The 11,467-nt window shown below is 40.0% G+C and overlaps 1 protein-coding gene across 1 annotated transcript; it reads right to left on the bottom strand.

The window, feature by feature from the left end:
- Positions 1 to 2,605: 2,605 nt before the first annotated feature.
- On the bottom strand, positions 2,606 to 7,633 carry LOC101164996 (forkhead box protein G1). Its single transcript, XM_023963427.1, has one exon. It carries the CDS (start codon positions 6,350 to 6,352, stop codon positions 5,111 to 5,113), a length of 1,242 nt encoding a protein of 413 aa, XP_023819195.1. The 5' UTR covers positions 6,353 to 7,633; the 3' UTR covers positions 2,606 to 5,110.
- Positions 7,634 to 11,467: the final 3,834 nt, after the last annotated feature.

The following is an 11,467-nucleotide window of genomic DNA, read 5'->3' as shown; positions in this document are numbered from 1 at the left end:
CCCCGAGATTATATGTCCAGTTTCACATGGCTATGCTTTTTTCTCTTTTAGTATTTCCTTAATTGAAAAAATCTTGCCTTTTTTTTTACATTTAAAACAAAATGCTAATATTTGTAAAGAAAACTGAGTAAAGTTTTTTGTTGCATGTTTTTGTCCAACTCAGCAGACTAACTGTAGGAATGGCGGTGCTGTCAGTCGGACAGAGCGACTGACAGCTGCTTGTTTTTTTGTTGTTTTTCAGAGCAAGAGGAAGGTAAGATAAAGAAAGAAATTAGCAAAATGGCGAGGAAAACTGGTAAAATAAACATCAATTAGCAATAAAAACAAATGTATCTTCACTGTGAAATTTACTAAATTAATTTAGATTCACAAAATCGTGGTTAAAATAATTACAACATTTGATTCAACCTAATTTATTTTCAATATTTTTGTTAATTCAGTCAAAAAATATTTTGTTTGTTTATAAGAAAAGGTTTTCACATAATAACTGGTTTGAACTAAACAAAGGTGGAACTTCCCTTCAAAAATTGTAACAGAAGTGTAACTGATAGAAAAGGTTTTTTGCCCTTAAAATAAAATAAATACTTTTGACTGAAAGTCGAGGAAATCATTTTTCACACTACCCTGAAACTTTTTAAGGCCTGCAGTCTGCCAGCGGACTGACCGACCAAAGTCTTGCTTAGATCAAGGGGAGAAGGTTTTGATGTCCCACATGCTTTTGTCATCTCATCTATTTCATAACAATTTCCTAAAGTTCAATCTACATATTTTTCCTTTGGTTTGGAGGAGCTCTCCTGTAAAGAAAAAAGGTTACTTTGATAAGGGAATGATGGCTTGTTGTGGTTCCACATTCAGTTCATGGGTTTGTGTTTAGTCTGTAGTGCAAAAGAACTTCTATGTTTTGTTGTTTGTGCATTAACATAAATGCTGGCATGAAGGCTGTATTTTATTGCATTTAAAAATAATTTAATTTTCTACTGCATCTGGCCCAATTTCCTTTTTAATGAAAATATTTACTCCACTTTTGAGTTGTTTACTGATGTGTTGAGAACTTTTAAAAAGTATTGTTTTTTTATTAGTTAAATTGCTTGATTTTTATATCAAAAGTTACCCAAACTGTTTGGCTCCTCCAGTGTGACGGATCATTGAGGAACGTCAGCACAGTTTTAAAAAAGTCTCCATTGTAGTTTAACAGACTGGTGGCTCCTAAACAGCTCTATGGATGGGGCCTCCACAAAAGCAAATAATTCACTCAGAAGGCCAAACCCAGGGAGGTGCCAAACCAATCACAGACTTTTTTTTCTATAAAAATCTGCTGTGTTTAATAGTAAAAGTTTCTATAAATGTTATTTCTCTGCAGTTTTTGTTTTTCTAAATTGATATGTTGTGATGCTATTGCTACATTCTGCTTCTCACATTTGTAAATTCATTGCTTGTCAACGTTTTGCATATTGTAGTCCAATTAAAAATAAAACATTAATAATTATTAAATAGTTAGTTAACAGTTTAAAAAGTGAACTTTCCTGACAATTTGTAATTAAATAAAAAGTAATATCATTTAAAATAATTGAGTTCTGCGGTCTAAAACTTCTTATATCACAAAGTTTACAGATATTTTTTCATAGTGACCTATTAAATTAATGCCATAGCAAATTATTTAAAACATTTATTTAAGTATATATTTAATTTTCAATAACAAAAATTGATGCGATACTCTCAAATTAGTGTCATGTGTGAAAAAAATGCATTAGAATTAAAAATGAAAAACAAAAATTACTCATTCCACAGATCCGATTGAATTTCAGAACTCTGCGATCAACAAAGCTAAACATTTGCACGTCTAATTCTCATGTCACTATCTTTTTTTCTTGATCTTTTCAATGTCTTTTTTTTCTAGGTCGCTACAGCTGAATATTAATGAGTGGACTCGTCACATGATGCAACGCTCGGCTGCATCCTCCTGCAGCTGAGAGGGGATCCCTGTGAAATCAGACTAAAGGGACAAAGCGATCAGGAACCACAAAAATGAGCCAAATGCTACATCAGAGCAACATCAGGGACTCAAAAGAACACAAACCTGAAGAGCAGCAGCTTTTGCACTTTTATTCTTATCATAAATGATGTCCCAAAACATGCCGGACAGATGGACACAAAAAAAAGAAAAAAAAAGAAAATGCGTAGTAAAATGTAAAAGAAGATAGGTAATAAACTTGCTGACTTAACATAAAATTTGTCAGGATATAGGAAGTTAAAATTAGAACATTGATTCATACACTGGAATAAATAAAAATATTTTAATCAAACAAAAAATGTTATAGAAATCTGGATTAAACATTTCTAAAAGAAATTAGAAAAAAATAAACCTCCAGTCAGCTCTTTTTAAACATATAAAAATTTGAAAAGGACTGGATTTTTCAAATCCCCCTAAAAGTCCTCTGTGGACTCAGACTAAAAGAATGATTAAAAAAAACGAATGAGAGACAATATTATTATTGTATTGTTTGCACCAAAATACCCTTTATAAATGATTCTGTGCTAATAATAGAAGAATATGCACATTATTTTGATTTTTGTTATAAGTTTTTCCTGCTTTTACGCAAAGCAGTTTCAAGGCCTGAAATTTCAAGTTTTTTTTTTTTTTTTTTTCATCTGTCCGAGCCGTCCTAAGGGGCTTTGAACACATCATCAGGCAGAAACAGCTTCCGGTTTCATCCTTTTTAATCAATTTTAGTTTCTCTGAAAAACAAACAAACAGCAACAGAACAGACGTTACACACTTCGTACGGGTGAACACTAACTACAAAAGTGCAAAAAATTAAAAACAAACAAATCTGCAAAGCAATGTTTTTGTACAAACATAAAATGGGGGGACGAAAATACACGCACAACCTGACCGCATGAGGCCCCACTGCTTCTTGTGCTTTTATTTTGTTGACATCTGCTCACCTTGTTTTTGTTAGCTTCCTGATTGAGTGTGGAGGTGTGAGATGCGGGGGGGGGGGGGGGCAGTTACTTGGCAGATGCAGGACTTTATTTTGAAAAACCTAATTCAGAAAACAGTGAGTCCCAATTACGTGTCACCTCCATCAAAAGGCCCAAGGCCTTTCATTCATGTGAGAATAAGGGAGAAGATCCACTCCTGCCACCACTGAAGGTATTTCTCATCAGAACTATTTTTGTTTTTGTTTGTTTATTGCCTATAAAGCTTTTATGCGCAGAGTGTCTGCAGAAGCAGAGGCCGTCAGCCCGTTGGAACTGTGCTGACATGAGATCAATGCCCACCGATCGATACTGCAGTGATTCAGAGATTCAAGTGGAAAATTTCCGTAAACATATTTTTCACTTTTTAAAAATGTTCCTGCAAAAACACTTACTTTTCAACCTATTTTCTTACCTCTTTTAAACCCACAAGTTATGCTTGAAAAACTTTCAATTGATACAAAAGTTAATAAAAAAAATCTAAATTGGTTTATAAATGACTGTTAGTGTGATTTTTTCAACTGTTTCTACAAGTTCAACTTTAAGTTGGCATTCTTAATCAATAAATTGTATTTCCAGACAACTTGGAGTGTCAAAACGAAGGACTTGTTTTACATGCTTATTAGAGTCTACATTAATATTTAGTTTATTTGTGTGTTATTTTATTTTTTCCCTGCTTTGAGCTTTAGGCACAACGAAAAATAAGTCCATGGAGTTTGTTAAATTAAAAAAGTTCAATGAGGTTAAATGAAAAAAAAAATTGTGAAAGTTTTTAATTGATTTTTTTAGAAAAACGTGAGTGTTTCGTCATTTTGAGTGCGCTGTAAGTTTTTTTTTAAAGAAACATGAAGCTTCTTGCATTTCTGTCACTGAAGAAATGAAATAATATTAAAATAAAATGCAAAATAGTGCAGCGGATTCAACACTTTTCTAGGCTTTTGATTGTCGTGCAATTTCAGCGATCAGAGATCTGCGGCGGTTTCAGTTTTGCATTTATTTTGGCGGAAAAGCCGGAAAAAGTGCGCAAACTGCGTTTTTATGTATCCTTTATATCCAAAGAGGAAGGCTGCGGGGAAAGCGCGCCGCTTGTTTGCGCACTGCATGTGCGTGTACACGTACGAATGTGTTTTCGTGGGGACCCGGAACCTCTCCGAGTTGCCGAAGCGGATCAGCGGGTCAGCAAAGGTGTCATCTCTGAACCGACGGTGGGGTAGGTGCGTGTGCGCACATGCGCAGGAGGGTTTCTCCCCAGCCTACAGGCCTGAACACCCGCACGCTCACGAATACAAATGGGTCAGGGACAGTGTTGGAAACAGAAAGACTTGCATAAAATTCACGGGAAGAGTTCTTTTCCAAAAAAGATAAGAGCTGTTTGTGTGGCTGGGGCGTCTTCTGATTGGATATTCGCATTTTGGAAGGAAACTCTTCACGGAAAGACTTTGATTGTCACCATAATCATCATTTATATCATCTTATTATTATTAGGCCTGTTCGGGGTTAAACCTGAGTAAGATATGAATTGTAGGCTTTTTTTCCTGAAAAACCCTGATTTACTCTTTTCCTGCTGCTTTTAAGGCGTCATTTAATTATTCCTATACTCACAAACTTTTTTCTGAAGTTCTTTCCTCTCAAATAAAATAAAACTAAAAACATTTTTTTCATGGTCTTGTTTTTTTCCTCCTTTTGATTGAGTCAAAATTCATAAATAATAGTTATCAACCCTGTGATTGTCTTAGTTTAAACGACTTGTCTTAATACTGAGAGAACACACTGAGCAAAAATTAAATACATTGTACAATAAATACAAAACATAAATAAACAACTAGAAGAAAGTCCTGAAAATCTTTGTACAAGATATAAATAGCTTGAAATATACTTATAGTGTTACCTTTGGCAAGTCTAGTTTACAGTTGTACAACCCGCGGTAACAAAACGTTTCTCCCTTTTTTAAGTCCAAAGCGCAGAAAAATAATCCAGATAAACCCGCGTCACTTCCGGACGGAATATGGCCAAAAAACTGCAAGTATGGTTTTGCAGTCGATAAATGATGCCCCCTCCCCCCCAATCGTCTTCTCCCTTTTACGTGACGTCCCTCCTCGTGCGTCCTCCTTTTTGCCGGAGAAGGGGAGGCTCAGTTTAGGAAGGCGTTAGGAGTCACCCTCTTTTGGTGGGACAGCACCCCGGGGAAGCCCGCGGACATGCCCGGGGAGAAGGCCGGTAGGGAGCTGGTCCTCAGCGAGTCCGATAGCAGGGACTGCGGGGAGCTGCTGCTCGACAGCCCGCCGAACGCCGGTGCGCCCTGCTGGAGGTGCTGCGCAGGATGAGGCGGAGGTGGGGGGCCTCCACCGGGGGGGCCGGACGCCGCAGCGGCGTGTTGGCTCCCCGACACGAAGTAGCCGGCGGTCTGTCCGGACAGCAGGCCCACGGGAGACGTGTTCATGCCGTAAGTGTTCGTTAAACCCAGCGCGCCCGCGGCGGAGCCGCCGAGGATGGAGCGCCCCAGCTCCCCGTTGTTCAGTTGCTCCACGGCGGGCAGCAGCGAGCCGTAGCCGGCCGCCTGGTTCAGGAAGCCGGGCGAGGATCCGTTGTAGTGCGGGTGGTGGTGATGATGATGATGAAGGGAGAGAAACGGCGAGATCTGCCAGTACAGCGGGTTGCTCGCCCTCTCGTTAATCCCCAGCCCGAGCGGAGCGAAGCGCAGCCCGCGTTTCATGGCCAGCTTCCCCCGGGAGGTGGCGGAGCGCCGGCGGAGCTTCCCAGTGGTCCCTCCGATGAAAACATCATCACTGCTCGGGTCCAGCATCCAATAGTTGCCCTTCCCGGGGTCGTCGTAGTGCCGGGGGACCTTCACGAAGCACTTATTCAGGCTGAGGTTGTGCCGGATGGAGTTCTGCCAGCCCTGCTTGTGCTCCCGGTAGTACGGGAAGTTCTTCATGATGAACTCGTAGATGCCGTTGAGCGTGAGCCGCTTCTCGGGGCTCTGCCGGATGGCCATCATGATCAGGGCGTTGTAGCTGAAAGGCGGCTTGTCGTACTTCCCGTTTTTCCCGTTGCTGCCGCCGTTGCCGTTCTGCTCCGTTGCTGCCTTGGAGTCGTCCCCTCCTCCGCCGCCTCCCCCTCCGTCCTCCTCCTCTTCGAGCCCCTGATCCTCCTTCTCCACTTTGTCGGGCTCTAGAGCCGCGGCGGTAGAGTCCACCTCTGCCGGCTCCAGCGACTTGTCGGAGTCTGATTCCGGGGACGGACAGAGGTTCACCGGGACGATTGTGGCGGCGGAGACCGAGTCCGAGCGGTCGCACTTGGAGGGCAGCAGGAGGCTCTTGATGCTGAAGGAGGAGGACCGGTGGACGGTCGGCGGGTCCTTTACATCTTCCATGCCCGGTGGCCAGAAAGAAAGAAAAAAAGAAAAGAAAAAGAATCCCCGGAGAATAAATAATAATAAGGAAAAAAATAGTATTTACAGTTACTCCAACCTCGTCCGCCTCCGTTATCCGGGCTGGAAACGAAAGACACCGAGAGAAAGGAGGGTCAGGATGAGAGGAGCGTGGATGGAGGGAGTGGGGAGAGAGAGGGGGGAGGAGGGAGCAATCGCGGCTTGAATGTAGAGAAATTAGTAATTAAGGAGGTTCCGAATCGTGGGCTGCGTCACAGAGAGGAGGAGCTTCTTTGTTGACAAATCCTCTGCGCGCTTCTTCCCTCAGTCTCCGTTTCTCCGAGCTCACGCGCAGTCGACCTTTACAGTCTCCAGCAACAGAAACCTTTCATCTTTTCTTTCCACGCGCGCAGTAATCAGTCCGCGTTTTGGTATTTACGCGCGTGCACGCTCACGAAATTCCCACTATGCGACTGTGGCCTTTCTCACGCACGTACATGCGCGCATTGAATGAGTAAACCACCCTGAGTTTGTGCGTAAAAGCGCACTACCACTTCATAGTGTGTGTGTGAGGCGTGCGTTCAATAAAGCGCACAGGCCGTTATGGGCAAGCGCCTCAGTGTTTATTGTTTTACCACTAGAAACGCTCCGTGTGCACGCGCACGATGCAGGCTTGTTTGGAGATGTGAGCGCGCCGCCATTGTTTTCTAGTAACAATCACTGTGCCGGGAGGTTTTGGGCGCCTACACGCACGGTGCGAGTGTGCGTGTGGAGGAAAAGCCTCAACTTAACGCTGTAACAAGAGCGCCTCCTATAGGTGTAGTTAACATGACAATAAATAAATAAACGTGTTATTATATTAGTTCCATGTTGTAATAAAAGCTTTTTATTTTAATTCAAAATATGTGTGTAAGTTTCTTGATATTATTTTTCTGTCAGTAAGGCCAAAGAAATGTAAACTGAATTTATAGAAAATTAAATAAACTTTATGAACTTAATAGATGCCAAAACGTAAAACAATGTCATTAGAGGAAAAAAATCATTACAGAACGTGGGAAAGGTGGCAGCTATTGTATTTATTTAAATACATAAAAATGAAATAATAATTACAAAAATTTAATTGATCTATAAATACATGTTCTTTGTTAGAATGTTATCAAGAATTTGTATTATTATTAATATTTTAAAGCTAATAAATTATTATATTACCCTTAGTAAGGAAAAGATTGCAATGCAAATGTGGACTTTACCAGTTTTATTCACCAATACATTCAAACCAAGTCTCTGTTTTAATAAATTATTATTTTATTATTTTCTTAACATAAAAATTGATAAAGGTTTTACTATGAGGCCTAAAATTTGAATGTTCCTTTTAATTTTGTTATAACTCCAGTTTTATAGTTAGAAAATACATCTAAATTATAAATGACTATTTTTTTTAAATCAATGTCACATACACAGCGATGCGACTCCTGCATACTTTTTGGGTCGGTTTTGAACTTTTATTACATTTTTTTCAATGCTTCTGTGTTTTTGTTTATATTCATATTTTGGTCTGTGTTTATTTTAATTTTTCACTAAATGACAAGTATTCGTTCAGGCTTTTTTTTTTGTTTGTTTTTTTTACAAATTCCATTAAGTCACATTCAAACAAACCGCCTGTTGCAGTTTCTGTTCTTTTCCATTATGTTGTTTTTATATTTTCTTTGTTTTAGAAAAAAATGTATAAAAAACAGTTCATCTTCACGTTAAGCTTTTCTAACCGTTTCTTGTTGTTTGTTTGTTTTTTTGTTGTTTTTTTTTTTTTGTTGCTTTGATTGTGTTACTGTAACACAGAGATCCGTGACATGGGCTGCTTAAGCCAATGGACTTTGAGAGTTTTGGAAGGAAAAGAAAACTTTTGAAACTATTTTATTCAACAAAAAACATAAACAAAGATAGAGCCCTCAATCTTAAATTTAAATAATTACATCAAATACGGCTGCAGAAGCGCGTCCTCCGGCCTGAGACAGCGCATGCCCGTGTTCGTGCGTGGGCTTCCACTACAATCCGTCGGTGAGGTGTTCACGTCTCTTAACTTAAATTTCTCCTGAAGCCCCGCCCGGCAGAAACATGATGTGAGGATGAATCAAACGAAAATGAAAAGACCCAAACGACACGAAAACCGCGCGCGCTCATCTGTCAGCTGCACGAGGTGCTGAAGGAACACGAGCTCACAAATTTTGGAGTGACTGCCCCACGCACGCACGCGTATTTCGGAAATGTTTTGCTGCACATTTTTAAAACTTACTTGGAGTTTTATTGAGTAAAGTAGATTAAAAATAAACGTTAAGACTTCGGATTTGAAACAATTGATCTTTTCCACATCTGCATGCACTTTCACTACACCCTGCAAACTTTTGATTGACAGTTTAGCTTTTACAGCTCAGATTAATTTATAAATAGATTTGATGGTTATGATAATCTCAATTATAGCTTTAACCTGTAATCCTGCGGAAACACTTTGTTTCCAACACAAAAGCATCCATGCAGTGTCCTAGGTGTGTGTGTGTGGGGGGGTCCACACACACCTGAGTGCGTCTGAGACGATTTCTCCTAAAGACATTTACAGTAAATATCATTGGTGAGATGACAAACTCTGGAAGCTGCTGCCAGCGACACACACCCAGCTTTGTTTGCACCAACTGGAAGTTTTGTCTGACAACAGAAGCTGAGAGCCAGATCCAGATTACAGACCCCTGCCCCCCACCACCACGAACACACACTTTGTCCTCCTCCAATCTGCTGTTATAAATCTCTGCACTGTTCCAGAGCCAGATGGTGTTTCTGTTTAACTCCACCATGCAGGCTCTGACCCAAACTCTGAGCGTGCACGAGCATTGAAGCAACAGGTAGGAGCTGACCTCAGGGGAGGAGCAAGCTGGGCTTCCGTGGAGGCCCGTAATGCAGGACATCTGCCATCGCCTTGATGAATAGAGTCTGAAGGTATTAAAAAGCAAGAAAAAAAACTTCAAAGGTTAAAAAGGCTTTTATTGTGAAAAACACTCCAAACTTAGACTCAAAAAGCACCATGATTGTTTGGAGGAACGAAAAACTTGCCGAGCAGATGAATCCTCAGGGGGTTTGTCCTGGTTTGTCCAGTCAGTCCAGTGTGGGGGCACATCTCAGCCTCCTAATGGAAACACAGGGCGCCATCTACTGGAGGCTTATTGTCGAAACAAGACAGATTGGAGTTAGCAGGTGTGAGTGAGGGGCCGCTGAAGAAACAGGGTCCTTCACTTCACGATTCAGTTCCTCACATCCAACACTCAGAAGTCGTGATCCACCACAGATCCGCTTTGGATCCAGAACCAGTACTAGTCTGAGGTTCTCCTTCAAATTTGCTTTTAATTCTAGTTCAATAAGAAAGATAAAACAAAAAATGGGAAAGTTTAGAAAGAAAAAGGAAGTTTAATGGATGTACTAGATTTAAAAGGCATTAATATGGGTAAATTGGTTGGACCATGTAATTTTGGATGGAACTGCCTCCACCTGGTCCACTCAGTCTCGTTTCTCCCTCCTCAGCAGTCCTTCAATGCAAACTGTTGACGTCATGTTCTCTTCTTATATGCACAGTTGTGTCACTTCCATTTTAAACGCCGTAACTCATATTTAATGAGTGGACAGTTGGGTAACTAATCGGCTGATACGTGTAATCCCGTTAATCCCTCTGTGAACTGCAGTCAAAAAGAAATCATCAGATAAAACTGAGATTTTTAACAGCAATATGCAGCCTGTTTATTTAATTCACATGCTTACTAATTTCCATTCATTAATTTTCCTGTTGACTCATTGGAAACTGTTTCAGACTCCCACGAACATTTTATGTCACAGGGGAGGTTCATGCATCTGCTGTCCTCCATCAAAATGTTCCATTTTCTTTGGAGTTTTGGAGTCAAACATAAAATGTGATTCCTTAATTTATGATATTTACTTTTTTTTTTGGGGGGGGGGGGGGGTGTCCTGGCTGCTGCTGCTCTTTTTACATTCTATCATCCACGTCAGAAGAACCTAAACACTCACAGGTACTATCTCACCTTTGCACAAATAGTTTGCATGACTAAATGAAATGTTTCACATGTGTTGGTGTGAAGGCATAAGTATGTGTGTGTGAACATTAGTTGTATTGTGTACATGATGATATGTTCGTATGTGAAAATTTTTGGAGCCGTCTTCTATATAATCACCCTCCTACCCACCCAACATCCCTCTCTCTTCCTCTTCTTTTCTCTTCTGTCTGTCCAACAAACAAACAAACCTTTACAAATATAAGTAAGATGAATAAGATTTAGCCTAAATTACAAAAGGGGTTTATTCAAATATACAGCTACTGTGTCAAAAGATTCATAACCCATATTGTAAAAGTAAAATATGCCCAACACATCTGTTTGCTCAGCTGTTGGACAGGACAAGTACAAAGTAAAATAAAAAATATAAATATTTGATAACTTTTTCATTAAAAAAATGAAACTGCTTTGTGTGTTTTTAAAAGATTATACTTTATTGGCCCCTAAAATATTTATGTTTGCTTTTTTTTAAACATGTTTTTAAGACCCACTCTGACAAAAAGGATGTTTTTGCTGTTTTTAACATGTTGTGGCATTTCTCTGATGATGGTATGATGTATAAAGAAAGGTATAAAGGTATAAAGAAAATTAAGCTGAAATTGGATTTTTTTAGTATTTCTTTATATAAATTGTTTTTGAATCAGGATAAGACAAAAAAAATGTTGTTTGAAAAATTTCGTATTTCTGATGTAGAAAACATGTTGGGCGGACCACAAGGTTCCTGCTCTGCTCCATAACTGATGCATCCATTTACAGAGAAATAGATTCTTGTACGTCTTTGTTTTTCTCGTCAGAGCTGGAATCTGCCTCTAAACTGTATGGCTGGATAACTCCAACGTTGCTGACCATTTTTGTTACACTGGAAATGTTAGGTTGGGGGTGTGGGGTGCTTTAAGCTAGCAGGAGAGAGTGTAAACAAACAGCTCTCAGCAAGGTGGAAGGAAGGTGGTGGTGGGGGGCGTGGTTACCAATAGTCCCACCCACAACTCAAAGATCAATGTCGACTGAACTT

The sequence above is a fragment of the Oryzias latipes genome, chromosome 15 (assembly GCF_002234675.1).
Source record: "Oryzias latipes chromosome 15, ASM223467v1".
NCBI classification, from domain to species: domain Eukaryota; kingdom Metazoa; phylum Chordata; class Actinopteri; order Beloniformes; family Adrianichthyidae; genus Oryzias; species Oryzias latipes.
This window is presented reverse-complemented; position numbering and strand designations above follow the sequence as displayed.

Bases quoted from the DNA above. Each gene is read 5' to 3' on its own strand.
- LOC101164996 (XM_023963427.1), bottom strand. From the start codon at position 6,352: ATGGAAGATGTAAAGGACCCGCCGACCGTCCACCGGTCCTCCTCCTTC.